The 20,120-nt window shown below is 41.9% G+C and overlaps 1 protein-coding gene across 7 annotated transcripts; it reads right to left on the reverse strand.

The window, feature by feature from the left end:
* Nucleotides 1–559: 559 nt before the first annotated feature.
* On the reverse strand, nt 560–17,273 carry si:ch211-234p6.5 (pleckstrin homology domain-containing family A member 6). Of its 7 annotated transcripts, none has more exons than XM_053865950.1 (24): nt 17,179–17,273; nt 12,649–12,718; nt 12,485–12,583; nt 12,345–12,417; nt 12,178–12,278; nt 10,934–11,052; nt 10,660–10,872; nt 10,237–10,558; nt 10,085–10,144; nt 9,835–9,984; nt 8,794–8,853; nt 8,649–8,729; nt 8,420–8,572; nt 8,231–8,329; nt 7,581–7,680; nt 7,085–7,158; nt 6,888–6,986; nt 6,729–6,810; nt 5,630–5,685; nt 5,076–5,207; nt 4,672–4,998; nt 4,193–4,314; nt 3,995–4,101; nt 560–2,899 (listed from the first exon to the last, which is right to left on the reverse strand). In XM_053865950.1, exons 2-24 carry the CDS (start codon nt 12,715–12,717, stop codon nt 1,911–1,913), a joined length of 3,687 nt encoding a protein of 1,228 aa, XP_053721925.1. In that variant the 5' UTR covers nt 12,718; nt 17,179–17,273; the 3' UTR covers nt 560–1,910. The 7 variants fall into 7 exon arrangements, with proteins under 7 accessions (XP_053721925.1, XP_053721923.1, XP_053721924.1 ...); XM_053865948.1 differs by having other exon boundaries at nt 7,085–7,143; nt 17,118–17,272; XM_053865949.1 differs by having other exon boundaries at nt 6,888–6,947; nt 17,118–17,272.
* Between the last annotated feature and the right edge of the window lie 2,847 nt (nt 17,274–20,120).

A 20,120-nucleotide genomic window follows, 5' to 3' on the forward strand; every position in this document is an offset into this window, starting at 1 on the left:
GACTCGCGCCCGCGGAGGCCAATCAGAAGCTGATGAATTATACAGCGTGCGTTATTAGAAACACGAGCAGCCACTGACGCTTTAGTTCAGTCTCCCCGCTCACATTTAGGGAACAGGCTCTGTTTCAAGAGCTGAAGGGTTAAAAACACGCACAGCGATTTGCATTTGGAGTCAACTGATTAGTTATATTTCTTTAACATATACGCGACAGAATCGTGTATGTATATGCATTTTGAAAAAAAAAAAGATGGCCCTTTTGTTTATAAATATTGGCTTAAATGATTAAATATTATTTTTAGCCAATAGAAAAATGCGCAGGTCTTTTTAAAAAAAATATCAATTAAAACATGCAGCGTATGTAATGTGGAAGCTAAATCTTGTAAAAGCGCAAGTTGGGTGTTGAACACAAACGTCAAAGTGAGCAGTAAACATGAGGTGGTGCTGTCTTTAAGAGCGAGAGGGGCTGCGAAGAGGTGATGTAATGTGTTCTCAGACAATGATGTCATCTACTGAGACACGGCAAGGATTTAAAGTGACAAAGGCATTTTCGGTGGCTCCGTTTAATTCTGCATCAGGTTTTTTTTTTTGGTTGTTGTCAGAGACAGAGCGTTTTTCCCCTCCTTCTTTCAATCCAGATGCAGGGGAAACCTCAGGTTTGAGCTGGTGCAGTCGAGCTGGAGCATCTTTATTCATCAGCTTGGTTGTGATACAAAACAAAAGTCAGCGGATGCGATACCAAGGATAAGTTACTGTCCAACAGCAGTCATGTCACATCTTTGTTAGATGGGAATACAGAAAGGAATGGAAGCATTAATAATGGAGCATGTAGCTGCAGAAGTCACTATTCACAAAGTTTATAAAACGTGCCCACTCCTCAGACCAGACGTGGATCCTGAGGTCCTTCTCTTCATATTAGTCATCCACCTCCAAGACATGCTAGTCTGGCATATTGTCATTTACCGACCATCACTGCACAACCTTTGGGTTCAGATCATAAAGCTGTATTTTTCCTTCAAAAAGCCATATTAATACAAAATGTTTTTAAGTAATTCTTGTTACTTTTGTTCACAACATTACTTGAACTTTACTACTGTCTTTTTGAACTGGGATATAGAGTGTCCAAAAAGCCTCATTTGTTTCATAATCGGAGCAATATAATGATATCATCGGTCTGAAAACAAGTTAATTCCTTTGCTATTTATGTATTGCAAACAGCAGGAACTGTAAAGCAGCACTGACATATGAGCAATGTGAAAGAAGCTGGGCTTCAAGGTCAGCACACGCAGCAGTGAAGTTGTTGAAGTTGAAAGTCTGCACGGAAACACAAATTTACAGACACATACTACTTGATATGCCATGAAATGTATGTGCTAAAACATGCAAAACTCAGGCTAAAGAAACATGTACTGCTAATGCCGAAGACAATGTAGAAAGACTAAGGCATTTGGCCACAGTGAATGTGCTATGTGTCGCGATCATCTTCTCAGAGGAAGAAGTGTCAATGAATTCATCAACCAGGTGCAATACAGTAACATGAATAATTTTCCTGATGCCCAACTGTCTCAAGTATCGCAGCATGTCTGAAGCATCTAACACTGGGTCCAGGTTACTGTAGAAGCTATAAGGATTGACACAGTCTTTTTTGGGAAAGAAGAAAGGCGTCTTCTTGCTGATCTGTTGGTGTATTTCTGAGATGCTAACTTCCAAAGTTTCCTGCTTTTGATATTGGGATGAGGGTTGTGGTTAACCTCTACATACACTATGCTCCTTGTTACCAGTGGATCCAAAACATCTTACACTTTGATAAAAGATTCGACTGAGCTTAAGCTAGTACAGTCAATGTTTATATTGATTTTGCTATCGCCATTGAAAAGTCGTGCAGCGATGGAAGGTTTCTCTCTATGACCGCTCTACAAACTTGTCCTTAAAACCGTCAGTCTCGGTCTCCCAAAGGAGGCGCTCCTCTTTACACCTCCGCCCTCCTGCTGTGAGCCGGATGAAGGTATGAAGTTGTGGTTGTCGTCTTCTTCTTGCTTCATTGTGTCATGCAAACCAACAGAACTGATTGTTCCGTTCCTGTCAAGCTCCTCATTCTTTTTGTCTGACTTCTTCCCGACGTCTTTCCTTGTATTCACTCCATCATCACTTTTATCAGAGTCTGCCTCTTCACCTTCGCTTCTGCACGCTGGCTTCGATGTGTCCCTGGGGTTTTGAAGAACACCTGCTTGTTCTGTTGAACTAGCTGAGGAGTTTGAAACGTCGTTTGATAGACCTTGAGCTGAGAAATTGTCTTCTTTATCGGAAGGTTCTGTGATCGAGAGTTCCTCGCCTCCCTCTGCTTTACACGACAAAGACGGATGTACGTCATTCTTTGTTATATCGGTGTCTGAGATGCTGATGTCACACGCTATCTTATAGAACAGTGAATGGTTCTCTTTCATTTTCTCCAAACTCTGGCTGACGTTAGGTGACATGGCTCCATCATCGTTCCCATCATCGTGGTAGGACCGTTGGTGGTCATCATTTACCTCCTCATTGCTTCTGTCAAAACCTGGGATATGCAATGGAATAAAACCCTGCCACTGACTTGTTGACAGAAACCACTTGGCTTTTTCATCATGTAGACTTCCATCATCCTCTGGTGTAGCAGGCCTCTTCATCACTTCCTTCTCCTGCTCCTGATGGCTGGTGAATCCCTTTCCTCCGTCCTTCTGATAGACCGTTATGGAGGACACATGGTATGGTGAGTCTGGACGCTTGACTTTTGTTTTGGCAACGGCTGCTCTCTGACGGCCACTTTGGTGCTGTGCTTTGCTTTCAAACATCTTTTTGCTGCCCTCACTGTAGACACCTCGATCCTGTTTCGCTCCATCCTGGGCTGCACCAGTAGGAGGCAGTACTTAACAGAGAAAGTAAAAAAGTCAGTGGAAAATCCCGAACAGAGTACATGGTAGAACCAAACCATTGTGTTTCTTTATAAGGTGACAAATTCTGGAATAACATTTTCATCTTCACTCAGTGTAAGGCCACCTGACCTTATAGGCTTTGTGGTTAGTTGCAGTCCAGTCCGTCCAGATAATGGGTGAAAAGCAACAGCCTCATGGAAGAGGCAGAAGCCACACGAATCCCTCTCTTATCCGCACACTTGTGTAGGAAAGTCAAACACAATCTTGTTCTTTCAGATTGTCTGGTAAATGAAGCCCTTTTCCTCCATCAGCACTTTCTTTAATAGACCAGACCATAGACTGTTCTCATGACTCAGGACGCTGCACCTTTACCTCTCATGCTACCTGCTCCCCTCATTCATGAAGGAGAGCCTCAAGTTCACCTCTTTTGGCTGAGGATCAGGATCTTGGAAGAGGAGGACGCGAAAAGCAGAGATAATATTTTAAGGTCATTCATCCAGTCAAAAACGCTGCTTTTTTTTGTTTTTCTTTTTTACTTAGAGTGCATCTAAAAATGCAAAAAAAAAGTTATGGCAAAGTCCAACTGCCATTGAAAATGGGTTGACAGCTATGTTGACCACACCCTTCTCCACTTACTAAATGAATAGGACAAAAAAAAAAAAAAAATCACCACAAAATGAAAGGTCACTCACTGTAAATATTCAATAGTCTCCATTTCACAGCGATTATGGCACACTCTTTCCGAAAATCCTCCGTACTGAAATATCTGAGCCACTGTGTGTAGCAATCTCCAGCATCTCCAAATACCCTCATTGGACTCTGCTAAGTTCCATCTGTGTGTGAAAACGGTGCCTCAAGCTTCATTCTTTCACAGTGCATTTGTCATCTTGGAATTAAAGGAAAAATAATTCCATTGATGGGATAACCTTGTAAATCACTGTGTTCTGGTTGACCTCATTCTTTGGGAGCATGATGTTGCTGGACCCTAACCAGTGGCTTTGCACCTGAATGCAGGGGAAACTATTTTTGCCCTCACAGTTTGAAGCGGAAGAATACAGTAAAATGAATGTGTGTTGTGCAGCACATACCTGTGTTAGCCTGCTCCGTCCGTGACGCTTCAAGAGACACCTGGCGGTTCTGGGGCTTCTCTCTGACAGGAATCTGACTGTGAGACGTTGCACTCTCTCTGGCTGCACTGATGGAGAGAGATCATTTGTGCAGCGTTATCTACGTCAAGTGAACATACTGATTCTGTAGTTTTGATAAAGACGCCTCAAGTCACCCACCTTTGGATGACTCTCTGCCGTATTCGTTCCACGCGCTTTAGTTTGGCCTCTCGCTGCTCAGGGGTCAGACACAGGTCGGTTTTTATGTCAGAGGTCAGGAGGGAGGCAGGTCCGTCCTCTAGCTGTTAGAGCAGTTCAATATGAATGAATAATATTCACACCTGCAAACGTTTTGTTCATCATTAGCTTGACGCTAACATTGCTAACATTGTTATTTGACCTAAACAAATGCATATCCAAATCCAAGTGGCGTAAAGAATCATGGTGTAGACTTCCCTTACAATCTATTTTTGGGCCTTCACTTGCTTTTATCTATATACGGTGTACATTTTAATCGTTCGAGGGCGTTCTAGGGCTCAGGAAGGCCTGTTTTGGCCCCTGAGCCATGTGTTTAACAGATGTGATTTCAGTTTGTTGATGGACAATGAAGCGAGTTGAAATGATATATTTATTGAACATATATAAAACTGGAATTTCACCTTGTCTTTTTCATCCTCATTTCTCTCCTGTTCCTCTGCGACTGGGCTCCTAGGCGAAACTGGCTGCTGATGTCGGCTGAGCCTCTGCACGTCCTGGTTTACTTCTATCGAGGGCTTGTTCTGGGCAGTGGTCTGGAGCATCAGCCGCCTAGTTGACTTGTTCTTTTTGCTCTGGTCAGCCAGTCGCTGTTGCATCTCAGGTGGGATTTGCTCTGGCAGTGGCGTGTCTAACTCAGGCGGGGGGTCTTCAACCGAGACACGGCGGGCCACAAGAGAGGTTGGCAGCACTGCTGTGACAACTCTAGTAACCCTTAAAGGGAAGGGAGTCTGAAATAAGCAAAGCAGAGTGAAAACTGTTTGACTTTTGCCCCATATATTTTGACTGAAAACGTATAGCGATCCACCTCCTCTCTTGTCTCTGAACTTTGACTCAGCGCTTGACCATGGGATGGTATGGGAGGCTTTTTCATTTTACTCAATCTTTCCTGATTCTTCTTCATCCTCTCCAGCTGCTCCTCCTCACCCATCCTCGTCTTCTGTGCACGATAAAGGCATTTAATTACACAACTGCATGAATCAGTTTTCATCAGAATACGTTCATCGCCGCCAAGGTTTTTGCTGCAAGGATGTGTGAGTGCATGAGTATACATGCCACTGCTGACAGTCGTGTTCATGTGGATGCCCATATGCGTGCATACATGTGAGAAAAAAGGGGGATGGGTGCCATGAAAGCCAGTGAGGCATGATCTTCTGCTTCCCCCTCTTGTCTAGAACAGGCACTGCACATGCCCTAATTGCAAAGGAGATGAGAGAATCAAAGATTTGGAATTTGGCTGAGATTGCAATGAGGTAAAATCTGCTGTGGACTGCTTCTATATTTGGAGAGTTCTTGGATCACACACACAAAACTCCAGTCAACAGTCAACCAGTGCACAGGAATGTGGTGAGCATATCAAACCTTGGTCGATTGGGTTGTTGTGTCAGATGTGCTCCACTTGGAGCAGGACTGAGATTCTGAAAGAGGAGCAGGAAAGAAATGTGTTTAGTTTGAGAACAGAATGATTTGTATTGAAATGGAAATTCTTCAGTGGGAAAAAAAGAAAAAAAAAAAAACGATCTCAAGGTTGCTCAGCAGAAGTTGGATGAATGGATGAAAGGAAGATGTCTACCTGAACTCTGCCCTAAAGTACTTCAATGCTCTGCTTTGTTCCTTCCCTTTGAGGAGCGATTTGAGACCCCTGGTTTACAGTTTAACTACAAGCCCATATGGAATACACTAGCGGTTTATTGCTTGCTCACAGTGAACATATAGGGCTAGGGACCACATGCTAAAATTGGAAAGCTGGTGATGGGCCACCTCATTGCATCCTGTGTGCCGAAAATGGCCCGCGGGCTGCGAGTTTGAGTCCCCTGATCTAGGACTATCTAGGGCAGACCTGGGCAAAGTGCGGCCCGGGGGCAATATGTGGCCCGAGGCCTGTGTTTTCATGGCCTGTTTGACGTCAGACTAAAACTTTAACTAATATGTCCTAATTTTTCGTTCTTTCTCTTTTAGTCAGCAGTAAATATAGCATGTTCTTGTTTTAAGACTAAAATTATCTTCTTTTCATTGACCATTTTGTGTTTTTTTTTTTGTTCCTCAAAATGCATTAAAGGACTACTGGAAATACATTTTGAAATAAATTGCCTTTTTATCTTGAACGCCTGGTCCATAGTTGGTTTATATTCATATTAAGTGCATATAAAATGAAACATTTCTTAAAATACTTCTTAATATCCTTACTTACATTTCATCTTTAGGTTCATTTTGTTCTTGTTACTTAAGTATATAGTTTGGATATTTTTTCTGTCAGCATCGGGATGTTTTGGGGTTGCTTCTTGATTAAGGGAACTGTGGTGTGTAAGATTGGGGCAGAACTCTTTCCACCAATTTTGAGTGAAGTTTCAGAATTTGGTGACGTGAATCCCAAAGGTGTTTGCGACTGACCTGTTTTTTTGTTCCCAAATGCCATTTCAATGATGTAAAAATAGTGCATTTAATGCAAGTATTGACCCACCACGTTTGTCTTTCTGTACTTTCACGTTGAGAAGATCAGGTTGGCTGTTGCCTCCTCTGTGTTCAGATTGGCTGTGGACTCCCTGAAGACAAAATATGAATCAATTATCTTTTGTTTTTAACATAGAACTTGTCTATTGACAATCATAAATGTAATCACCTCCTGAGGGGACTCGGGCCAGCGAGGGTCATGGTTTCTGTTGTTGCTTTCCTGCAGCTCCTGTGGTAGAGGAGGCCGGGCGGGGGGAGACTCATCATTCTGCAATGACCCAAGTCAAGAGGCAATGGCACATAATATTGCTTTATGTACGTCCTACAAAGATATATCAGGAAACTAGAAGACAGCATTTGCCGTACCATGGACGGCCCACCGTGCAGTTGCTCTATCGGAGAACCAGGAGATCCAGGATGTGGTCCTGAGGAGTGGTACACTGAAAGCATGACACAAATGGTGACTTTTACCCTTTAAAAAGAACTTCCATTTATGTGGAATTTAATTTGTCATACCGCTATTAAACTCCCCAACTCTACTACACAATTAATTTTTTCTGTTGCTTTTTTTTGTTGCATCTGTTATGGCTGTGTTTCCGCATAATTTAGCAGGAAAATGGGCCACAGCTAAATTAAATGGAGAGACAGGGAGGTCGGGGGGGCATTAATTTCAGTGAAACCCAGCGGTTTCCTCTTTTTATTACCCGTCTGTGATAACCACATTCTGTAGCTATTTAATTTTTATTATTCCGAATAACCCCAGTTTAAACGGAGGCATACACAAGTGTGGAATTAGATGCATTAGATGCAGTCAATGAATTCATGGAGAGTACAAGCCGATTTGGGAGGAGGTGATAATTACTGTGTAATCCCATCAGGAAGCGGAAATGATCCCTGTTGACTTTTAATCCAGAGAGAATGTCTTCCATCATCCACAGGTCTCTTTGGGCCTGGGACTGATCCTTGAGAGAAAAGCCAGACGTGTCAATGATTCAGTATGAAAAGTTGACTTTCATCTTCCTTTCTTGACAAAATGTGCTACTGTAGTGGCACGTCATCGATTACAGAATGAATTGGTGAAGGAACAGAACATCAACAAATCCTCAAACACATCCAACAGCATTGTGTTGTATATGGACACGGTATCACGGGTTTCCATCATAACATAGCCACATATCTGGCTACGGTGAAAGACAAAACTCTTACAGATCACACATGTGCTCAAGCCAATAAAAAGGCTTCTGTCACCCAAATCATTATTATTGTTGCTGAAATATTTCTGAAAAATTAAAGAATGAAATGAAACAACAACAAAAGAGGCGCTTTTCTCATGCAAGAAAATGGGTGAGATTAATATTCCCAACTAGGAGTCTGTCTGTGCACTTGCCAGCAGAAGGGTCACTCCATTTGCATGTGACCCAGTTTCAGAGAACCAGTAAAACCAGTAAATAAATGATCCAACATTACAAACACTGAGCCAAAATTTTGCAACCTCTGCGGCGTCCAACTTACCTGTGGCATTCCAAAGTTACAGATGTGCTGCAGGTGTGATCGAATCACAGACAGTTCACTTTCCATTCTCTCATACTGACTCCACACCCTCTCCATTTCCTAAATCAGAATGTTTATTTTTAATCTGCCCTGCAGCCTGAATTCTTGATAAACATGCGAGAGAGCTGATGAATCAAACTGTGCTCCTACCATCGACACATCACACATTCTCGCTCTGATTGTGACCAGTTCCTCCTGAAGCAAAGCTTTCTGGGTCAGAACTTCCTCGTGAGCCCGGGGTCCCTGATGGGCCCACTCGTCCAGCTGCAGTCGAGTAACTTCCAGAGCGCAATGGACGCTATCCTGCAAACCAACACACGCGTGTTCACTCTGATCTAAACCAGTCAACGTCCAATAAAATCTCAAGCTACGATCCCACCTTGTCCATTTGTAACTGACCCAGTTCTAGAGATAAAGTCTGCATCAGTTTGTCGCACCCACACAGTCGTGTCAGAACAGCCTGGAGAGGAAGATTCAAGCTCAGGATTTTGCAATGAGAGTTTTGTGGCCACATAAACACTCACATCTGCATCACTTTCCAGAGGCCTGAACGCTGGCGGGTCTCTGGGCTCTGACTTCGGGGTCTGAAAGCAGCCACACAATGTTATTATGATTTGTTGTGTTGTGTTTTTATTATTCCTCATATGAAACAGCACCATCTCTTTAATTGTTTGTACAGTGTATTACTGCAGCGAAACACATACTGTATGTGTGAAGTGCATTTAGTTTTATTATACAAGGAAAGCAGCAGCAATAACAATTGACAATAACAGAAAACAACGACACCATGACCAGTTGTGTTATTCAATTAGAATTGTTTGCAATACCAATTAAATGTAATGAATCGACTACAGTGTTTGTACGAGTCTTGTCACATTTGTTTCCATGGAAACAGACACGATTACTATTGTGTGGAGCTACTGTATGTCATTTTTAATATTATATACTAATGAATTAATCGCAATATATTTCATGTCATGATCTGTTTGAGATAAATAATCCAAAGATGTATTTTTTTTTTTGTCTCGTTTCTCTGCGCAGTCAAGTGCCGCTTCAGGCCAGATGAGTTTAGTCACTGAGAAAAAAAAAAAAAAAAACTATGAAAGATCCATTTACCATTATTTAAATTTTCATTCCAGTGGTTAATGTAGAATTAACTGCATAAATTGAAGCATGACTAATAGTCATGAGTAAGAGGAGAAAAATAGCACACTGGTTCCAATTTTGAAACACACACAGTCCACTGGTTTTTCATGTTTTGTGGGGACATTTCATTGTGGCAGCCGCTCACACTAAACTTAAACACCCAAAACAAACCAGGACCCAAACCAAACTTCACGATAATGACCAACGTATTTTCTAGTTTTAATCCGTAAATTGAGTGTACCCACAAGTAGGTGTGTTTTCAAGAATTCCCCACAGGTATAGTTATGCAAGGACACACACACACACACACACACACACACACACACACACACACACACACACACACACACACACACACACACACACACACACACACACACACACACACAGAGAAGCATTGTATGGCATAAAAGCTGTACCATGGCCGACGGAAGCACACAAACAGATAAATGGCTGCGGTGATGGTGATGATGGTGATGGTGGTGTTGTGGTGGGTGGGATGCGTGTGCGGCCCTGGATGAGGGGGGCAGTGGGGGCAGTAAGTCTGCCTGTGCCCCTGTGGAGTAGCTCTGGAGGAAAGGACATCATGTTGACAATGATAAAGTAAATGCTGTGATCAGAATAAATCCTGCTATAGGATGAGTAATCGGAAAAGCAATGCTGGGTTACCTTGGCTAATGGTCGTCTTCCACCCGACATGTGATGAACTGAACCGTAGGAGGGAGTTGGCTGGAAACAGGCACAAAGCAACCATGATGTAGTCCATGTCTTCCAGCCTGACTTCTACTTCTCATACTTAAAAGAGCACACCAACGTTCTACCTTGCTCATGTTCTGCCAGCGTTCCGTCACTGGAGTGTTGGGAGTCGACTTGAACTCCAGCTTAGGTGAAGAGGGGCAGTAAAACAGGCTTGGTGGTGCCATGCCATGGTCATCATGGGGACGAATGTCTACTCTTCCCACTGGTGTGTGAGGTCGTGACCCCAGCTGGCCCCTGGAGGTCAAAGGACCAGCAACAATGATTTCAGTCGGCGTGGGTGGAGTGTTGAGTCCAGAATTGTAGGTGAGAAAATCCTCCTCATGGTTCGGACCGCATGCCCTTCTTCTGCTGGCATCAGAGGGGCTGGGAGTTCTGCCTGAAGGGCTGCAGGATAAACACACAACGCAAACTCAAAGCTCATTCCCGGAGGATTCATTTCACTTTGAGCTTTCCTGGATATCAAATCAAACACGCAGTTTGACAACCTGCTGTTTCTCTGGCGCTCCCTCCTCCTCCCTCGCTGTTCAGAGTGAGACATCCCCATTCTCCCACCAGTCAGGTGACTCGGTTCACTGAGAGTCCTGGTGACGTGTCGGCTTCTTTGGGAGGGACCCTCCCCATCTGAGAGGGGTTTCGGAAAATCCACTGATTCACTGCTGCCCCCTATCTGTGTGAAGTCCTGATAACTTGAGCAGCGCCTGCCAGATGCACGACATTGTCAATAATGACATTTAAAATTTCCAGAATGAAATATCGTGCCTGCTCAAGATGTTCTCTGGCTCCATCACGGCTGACTGACTCAGGGCACGAACCCAACCCAGCATGTCCTCCTGGGTGTCTGCGCTGAGGAAGTATGAGCGCATCCCCTGGTGCACCACCTGAAGTGCAACGACACAAATGATCTTTCATGTCATTCACTCGACTTTCATGTTTAAAAAAAGAGCCTATAAAGACGGAAGTCAGTGAAGTCTGGATCTCTTTTCTCAGGATACAACCCAACCTGAGTCAAGGCAAGCGCACCACAGTATATATATATATATATATATATATATACACACACACATATATATCAGTGGTTCTTAACCTTGTTGGAGGCACCAAACCCCACCAGTTTCATATGCTCATTCACCGAACCCTTCTTTAGTAAAAAATAAAATATGATACACTAACTGCAGACTAGACTGAGGGGTGGACCTCTGCGGCTGAGGCTCCACCGAACCCCTGAGACCGACTCACCGAACCCCTAGGGTTCGATCGAACCCAGGTTAAGAACCACTGAGATATATATATATATATATATATATATATATATATATATATATATATATATATATATACACATACACACTGCGGTGCCCCTTGCTATTTTTGCTATTGTGTTCATGTGCTGTGACATATGTCCACTCTGCACCCAGCCAGAACTAAGTCTCTTTGTATGAAAACTGTGAGGTGAAAAGTTCTCCTCAAAAGCTCATGGGCCATTTCATTCAATTTCTACCTCACAATATGGCATCAACATTTCAGCTCCAATGAAACAGAGCTAAGCTGCTGTCCACTTGCACTCTTTCTCTGCAGTGGAAAGGTAGCATTCTGACCACATCCCTATCTAACACTGATCTAGTAGAACTGTCAGACGACAGTAAGAAGATGACAAGATCATGACATGATCTGGCATGTGGGGGCCATCACCGACCCTCCAGATGGCACAGCAAGTTTATCAAAAGAAAAATATTACTGCATTAAAGTGAGCTATGAATATTTCCGCTTCCTCTATACATGAATGCATTCATATTAAAGACATTCATCGGCCCTTTGGAATATATTTGAAAGGTTAGTTAAGTTATCCACAATACAGTATGTAGTTGATGATGTACTGTGTTGTGATTTTTTTAAAATAACACTTAACTAGCATGTTGTATTTAGGTTTTAAAACGATCATATAAATAACATGCAACCGCAGTATTAAAAAAAACAAAAAAAAAAAAACAAAAAACAGTTATTACCTTAAAGGTGAATTTTCTGTTTTTGCATTCTTGTGGGGTGCAGAACAGTATCTTGTAGCTGGGTAGTGGGATACTGCCCAGAACTGACTCCTCTCGGCTGTCTGAAAAATGTCAATCAATAAATCGCTGTTTGTGGAGTCAAACGCAACAAGCATCACTGGCCTGACCTTTGTAGTAATACAGGCAGTAGTTGGAGAGGACAAACCAGCGTCTCTTCCACAGCTTCAAGCCAGAGCTGTCCTGATCAGAGAGGAGGCAGGGGATCAAATCTGGAGGAGAAGTGAAGGCTTTGCGTCGACAGACTTACTTTTTTGTTCAGCCAACCTCTGATGACGACAGGGCAGTTGGGGTCTCTTTTCGCTGCTTGACATCTTTTCCCAAAATTCTGAACCTTCCCATCACGTTCCTGTTTGCGGACAAGGTTGTTTAGCATTTATGACGCAGACGTCCTGAAAGATGCCGTGAACAAACCATTCTGACTGGGATGTAAGAGATGGTGGCTACGCTGGAAGCTTGACTCACTCGGTCCTGGTCCACCATTCTGTCAAGAGAACAAAACTGTTTCTTCAAAGTCTATCTCAGGAAAAGATGCATCTTTGTAATATGTTTTTCAAAGACACCAACATACCAGTGGACTGAATCATTAAAGTTTTCGACTTTATATTCTGGTCCTTTATTAATCCCCAATAAATTTTGGGCATCAGAAATGTTTTAACTAACTAGATTAAACGCTGACCATTAGCGCTCACTTGCATCATTCAAGTCAATGCATTTATTGAATTTTCCCACACAGATTCAGCCGTTTTCAGCAGATGAAACACGTCATTCAAAATAATTGTTTTTGGCAAAGGACGCAGTATACTTGGCCCACTGAGCCTAAGAGCGCATACAAAACAGCCCTTAAAGAACAGGAAACAAACTAAACGACGGAGCGTAAACACATCCTTCAATGCAGAATAGCATGAAATGCTTATGTCATACTATACATCATGTCATCAACGTCAACTGTGAGAAGGGACCGTTGTTTGTTGATGTAGATAGAGATTAAATCCTTGCTTCATGATGACCATTTAAGAAACTGCATGGCAACACAAGTGAAACTCAATCAGAGTAGTGTGTAAAAAACAGATTCACTTTTATTGAACTATACATTAAATGAAACTTTTGGCTTGTAGAACTGCTATAAGTGGGACGATATTTGCAACGACATTCATTGTCTACTGTCTGCACTGGCATTATTAAATAAAGACACACACACACACACACACAGACAGAATCACTGATGAATCCCAGACCAAATGTATCATGCAAGACTTCAGGATGCTCCATATGAAACAAGTTGCACAGCACAAATCAATAATGTTAGTGGTACAGATTTGTCAAGTCAGCATTTTGTATTGTTGAGCTCCTTTTCTGAAGTCTCATTCCCACATAACAACAACCTGCTTCATAATTTGAAACGCAGTGTCTGTCAGATGCTCATAGCTAAACATGGATATAAACCTCAAATCACTAGTGGCCGTGTCACTTCTGAGCTACACGTACAGTTTAGTCCCCGTGTTTGAATGTCACTGGGACACGAGTCTTACCCATTTGTTCAGACTTTGCTGAAGCTCTCAGCTACTCCCACTATCAGCATTTGGGACACACAGCCGTGACGCATTCCCGTATAGTTGAGATTTTTGTCCTTGTCAACTGTTCACGCTCTCCAAGTCTCTGTGTGGTGGTCACCATCTTCCGGCAGAACTCTCCCACTGTTCTATTCTGGGCCATTAACAGGCCGCTGCGCATCCTCACCCCCGAACTGACAGGTGACAGCTGCATCGCCGTGGTAACAGGGAGGGGCCACAGAGTGTGTGAAAACCAATCTGGCAGCAGGAAGGGGCAAATTTAAACGACACGATTTGGAATGTGTCCCAAAGTGCAGCAGTGCCGCCTGTACTAGTGAAGTCATGGCTCCAAGATGTGATGGCATAGCATATCTGTCATGATGATTTTTTTTTTTAACACTCAACATCTCAGTACTTTGCAGGTATAGTAAGACACTTATGTATAGATACTGATATGGACTAGTAGCATCATGTTTGAACTCGCAGCCGCAATGTCCAAATAACTGACCTCCGCCCAGAACCATTTTCGTCCAATGTCATTGATAGGCTGTTATTCTCAATGAGATCACTGCATTCAAGTCGTGTTGTAGCATCGCAGTTGCTGAGTTGACAGGCCTGTAGTGTCCTGGATCTACATCGAATCATAATCTTTGTCCCACTGTGATCACCATGTCCTAAATGTTTTATTGAAATCTCTTCACAATCTGTCAACTTATTTTTAACAGACAGAGAAATGCCAGCAAAAACTAAACCAACATGGTGGAAACACAACAATCTACACTCATTTCTGACAAAAGTTTACAAATAAATTATAGCAAGGAAATAAATACATCAATAAATCCAATTAGTCAGTGATCTTAAAAATGTGTTTTGTAATGGTATCGTCATAACCACTCACCATAGTTTTACGTTTTTTTATTCTGATTTTTAGCGAGAATTCAATTCATTTAGCTCGCTGTTGTTTTCTCCTCAAATGTGAAATCATTAATGAAAATAAAGTCTTGTTTTATCCTAGTATTTGGCGGAAGGAACCTATAGTTTAGAGGGAAGATGTCAAGCAGCTCAAGAAGTTATGTTTTCTTTTTCAGACTTTGGAGTAGGTAATTGCATTTGTCTTGTCTGGCTGCATTCTCATAAGTAATTTACAACATTGTGCACTCCTTTGATTGCTTTTTCTTCCTGCAGCTTTTTCTAGCTTCCTTTTCCAGCATTCTCTCTAAAAAAAACACAAAAAAGAGAGAAAAAGTTTGCACACTTCAGCTGTTAAATCCAACCACATGACAAAACATTTTGTCGTGTTCGCTTTGGTTTTGGTTTCATTTCGTTGCTCTGTCTTCTTGTGTCATCCCTTGTCCTTCCTCTTGTTTATTCTCTATATTCACTTCATTGATACTCGAGCTTTAAAACTGTCTGTGAGTCAGTTGTGTTCCGCCACACTCTCCGTTTTCTCTTTTGTCCTCTGTTTTCTCAGCTGTGCATGACTTCCCACCACAAGGTTTTTTCCAAATTTGTTCTTACTTCTACCCTGTGCAAGAGTTTTTGAGAACCACGTCACTTTCTGTTGTTTTTACTGGCCTTGCATTTTACCATGATTGACTTTCTTGACCGTAATGTGTATTTTGTGTTTATGGACTTGTACTACATCAGCGTGAGGTTGTGAGTGTCTTCTTCTTTCAGATTTTTGCTTGTGGTCTGTTTCCAGATTCCTTCCTCAGTTGTATTCGAGTTTTGTTACGTGAATTAATAAACTGTTGAACGTTACTCCTGTTGCACAGAGGAGTCCCTGACTCTTCTGTCAATGTTTTTACTGAACTTAAACACATTTTGTAGCAAAGATTTATGGCACACTCTTTTCTTCCTTCAGTATTATTTATACTATAATGTGTAAAAGACAATGATGATCTCATTCCAAACCACTTGAATCACAATATTGGTTTATTTGGATTCATATTTCATTGTGTTCATTCATTTCTTTTCCCTATCAAACTTCTGTTGGTAGCTCATGGACCGCTCTTGTTTATGACATTTTATATTTGTCTTGAAAAATACATTTAAACCTGCTGCAAGGTCAGATGCAGTTAATCGGATTTGAGTTGTGAAGCAATAAATCACTGCTGTGGCTGGACAGAGAGCAAGCAACACCCCGGATGAGGGAAATAAATTCATGAGAAAGAAGTCACACTCATTTTTCCCAAGCACTCGTGGCTGACCCATCGCTGAGGCCTCGCTATCACCGCCGGTATCAACCACAATCAACCGTGGAGCGAACCCACCCAACAATGCACTCGTTGTCAGAGAGGAGCGCAGAGAAACAAGCGCATAACAACCGGGGGGGTTATGTGGGAGTAATGTGAAATATTTCCATCTTTAATCTGCATCCCCAGCACCGTGGGTTTGGGTGAGACGAGCGAAGATGCTAAAGAGGGGCCGAGGAAAGGACAAACGCTGGTTTTGTGTTGGACACAGAGTGGCCTTTGTGGCGCCTCAGCACACTGGAGCATCATGTGAAGGTGGACACAGAAGACGTCCAACCCTCCTTCACCACCAACCAAAACATTTGCATATCCCTGGTTTATCATGTCAGAAAAAGATGACAGTATTTGACCCTCACAAGCAGCAGTGACGCACAACCGCCTCTTGTTGGATTGTTCGTGCGACACACTCCCATTAATTCATTAATTATGCTCAATAAAAAATCACTGATCATGAAGAGGGTTTTACATTTGAAAGATCTTTGCTATTTCATTGTTAAAATTAAAATGATTTTGCAAAACCTCAGGCAACATCAGAAATAGAATGAATAAACATTTCTTCAATTGACACTTAAATAGTAACCTGACAATAAAATTTAAATTTCAACTCTCCTCTCTCCTAATGGATATTAGATGTCAAATTTATTATGAATTTATTTAACAATATATATATAAATAAATAAATGTCCCATGCATCTACATAAGCCACAAGAGTTGTCATTTTAATAATGCTGAAATCGTGCTTATAATTCCATCTTGTTGATAAAGAAATAATTCTGACTCAAATGATAAAATCTGTTACCATTTTTAAATCAACATGAGACAAGAATGTGTAAACACAAGCTAGTAGTAAAGGGCAGCATTATCAGTGACATGACTGAAACACTTCTGCTTATTACAATGATATGACTCATACGATCATGGCCATATCAGACTTAAAATAATGGTAGAAAAACACAGAAAAAGCAACTGAAACATCCACTTGGACAAGCAAATATATAAATAAATGAGAGTTGGCTGTAAATGATGATCCCCATAAAAACAAATGGGAGCGAGCGAGCGTGACATATTGCAGTACCTGACTAACGGTGGTCTCCTGCTGGTGACTTCAAGCTCCATCACTTGGCAGATCTCCTCACCTCGGCCGTGTGGCTGCCCTCCTCCTGACCGACACTCTCTTCACACAATCTCTTCCTCTGTTGGTCTCTTCCTCCTGATGTACCTGGCGCCTGTTCTTTGTTTGTTCTTATTTTGTCAAAGTGAACTCTCGGTGAGTCTCTGCTCCTCACCCCTCCTCCTCCCCCCCTTGTCCCTCCCTCTCACCCAGCTCAGCCTCCCTGTCCCTGCTGTGTGTGGGTTTGACAAGAATCCACTCACAGCAACAACCATCCATTTTATCAGCCTCTCGTTCCTTCACTCAGTAAACTCTTGAGTCCAAGCAATGGTGCTCACTGATTTGTCAAAACACTTTGATATTTTTTAATTCACATTTAAACTTAATTCAATAACTACCTTGTTTACAGTATGCAAAAAATGTGACATGCTCTCTTCCGAACGCCAATTTTATTTCATTCAATTAAAAATGTCTGCCACATTTAAAATACTACCTTTCAAATGCCTGGTAAACTATAAAACAAGTTAGATAAGATCACAGCAATATGTACAGAAACAAACATTTATGTCCATCCATTTATGGCTTGTTTTATCATTTTAAATCTTGTTGCCAACAAGTGAATAGGTAGTTAAAAGGAATATATCTTTTAATTTTAATCAATCAGTTTTAATATATTTCTTTTTTAAACAAGAAAATGTTGATTTCATTATGCTAAATTAAATTTTCTATCTTTCTATTGATATAATATATAAAAGTGGCAATAACGCTGAAAAAAAGGGACATGTTTAGTACATGTTTAAATCCTGTGAATACACATAACTGCACTCAACAAATGCCTTTTGGACACAATGTCATTCATCCCCCCGTCGGAATGCCGTGAAGCAAGAATTTTCCCAGGCTGTCTTCTTTTTAAAGAGTTCCTGCATCAGCGTCTGCCTAATTGTGCACTGCTGTTGTGTTCTAGTCCCTCCTAGAAAGTTTTTAAATAGAGCTCATAGGAACAGCAATCACGAGAAGTATGAATGTTATGATTTGGTAACTCATCTTTAAAGAATTTAAAACAAAGTAGCGGTTAATTATTAGACACTGTAGAAGTAAAAGACTTGACATCTAAGGACGACGAACTTTGGAAAGTGCAATCTGAAGGCATTTTAAGTGCGAGATAAGCAGGAGAAGTTTCTAAAATAACTTTTTCGGCAGCGAGGCCTGACCCCTTGGTGGTGCGATAACATTGCCTTCGAGCTGCTGTTAAACCTGCAAATAGTCATTTTATAATTAGAGCATCACTTGTCCGGGCCATTTGGCCGAGGCCTGGGAGGTCACGACCTCCGATGACCACTTCCCACACGAGGCAAATCAGTCCAAATATTTATGGCCCCTGTTCAACCTGCCTCAATCGGCTCTGAGGCGTGACAGCTGCTTGCTACTTCACAGCCACTGGGAAATGCCTGACGGTGTCGCAGAGCATCATGGGTAGTTGAGTTTTTTTTTTTTTTAGGTCTTTCATTTTAGTGAAAAAAAAAAAAAAAAAACCTTATACCGAATAATTTAGATGATGCAGATCTGGTTATGGCTGTATTCCTTACCCTCTCGACAAGGATGTGTCTTAACATCATGGAGCCTCTGCGTGTTTCCTCGGACAGCACTTTTTGGGATCTTGGCGTCATGGCATACAGTAACTTGAAACAGGCTGAATTCATTTTGTAGCAATGAATAGTATTGAAATTTTAATTTTAATTCTGTTTGATTTTTCTGTCGCTGTGCGTGCTGTTTACTTCCACTAGAGGTCGCCAGATGACCAGAGCTTGCGGGTGGCAGCTGTAAAATGTGTTTCAGAAACAATTCAGATTGAATGAATGACGGATTATTTATTTCAGTCCTCTGACACATTGCAGACGTGTTACATGACAAGTTAATTATATTAATAACAACAATTTTGTAACTCTTAAACGTGGCTTTTAATAGATTCATTGCATATACTTCACTCAGTATTTCTTCTTACATTATGCAGAGATGGAGCAGATGAAGAACAGTACTTAAACATTTTTAAAGCCACTGTTTATATTTTGACAGAATCGTATCTCTACCCTCCAGGTGTGGGTGTGGTCGATACATGAAGACACCAAAGGGAACGGGAAAAGACAAAGCATAACTTGTACATGTCACCAGATGAAAACCAACAAAACACAACAGACATAACTGTGTCCAGTGAGGCCATCGGAATGATCGAGCTGGGAATCGCTGGGATCGCTGCGATGAGCAGAAGCAGCAGCAGACAAAGGTCAGCGTGTAACTGACTCTCCCTCTGAGCCGCGCTACTAAGTAGGGTTTGAACAGGAGCCAGGTCTGCGCGACGTTAAGTCATCAGGGACCAATAGTGATAGAATAAATGAATGCTGCCATCATTGGCCGACTCGTGTCGGACCAGAGGGGAATTAAATCACATCATCAGTTTGGGAGGAAGGAATTCAAAACAAGCTACTGAACCTTGTTCACTGCATCATGACACTTGACCCATTCAGATACATGTGCGGTGGCTGCAGTAAAATAAAAAATAAAAATAAGGTCCATTGAATCATAAGTCTGTTTTCAGAATAGAGTGCAATAATTAGGGGCGGAGCTTTAGTGTGATAATCACAAGACAAAAAGTGTGCTCGAAAAAGTGAACGCAATTGACTCGATTCAGTCTCTCTCAGATGAACAAGACACAACAACAAACATGGAGGAATCAAATGAGAGGTATGCGGAAGCCCCGGTACTGTACCACCTGAATACATAGGAGTACATACGACGTCGTGTCTGCTACATTCACTTAACTACATGTCTTGATTCAGAGACTAACTGGGTCCAATCCAGGCCACTGGCAAGGTTTGTTTACCAACACTATAAACAGCATTACGTTTTAAAGCATAAAGCCAAAGCAGTTGTGTGTAACATCTGTGATGTGTTTGCCAACAGTCAATATGT

This window comes from Synchiropus splendidus, chromosome 5 (genome assembly GCF_027744825.2).
Source record: "Synchiropus splendidus isolate RoL2022-P1 chromosome 5, RoL_Sspl_1.0, whole genome shotgun sequence".
NCBI lineage: Eukaryota > Metazoa > Chordata > Actinopteri > Syngnathiformes > Callionymidae > Synchiropus > Synchiropus splendidus.

Coding starts and splice junctions, on each gene's coding strand:
- si:ch211-234p6.5 (XM_053865944.1), bottom strand. CDS start 17,158: ATGGAGCTTGAAGTCACCAGCAGGAGACCACCGTTAGTCAG. Junction 12,418..12,484: donor GAGGTTGGCTGAACAAAAAA/GTAAGTCTGTCG, acceptor CTCTCTGATCAG/GACAGCTCTGGCTTGAAGCT. Junction 6,811..6,887: donor GGCCCGAGTCCCCTCAGGAG/GTGATTACATTT, acceptor TTTTGTCTTCAG/GGAGTCCACAGCCAATCTGA.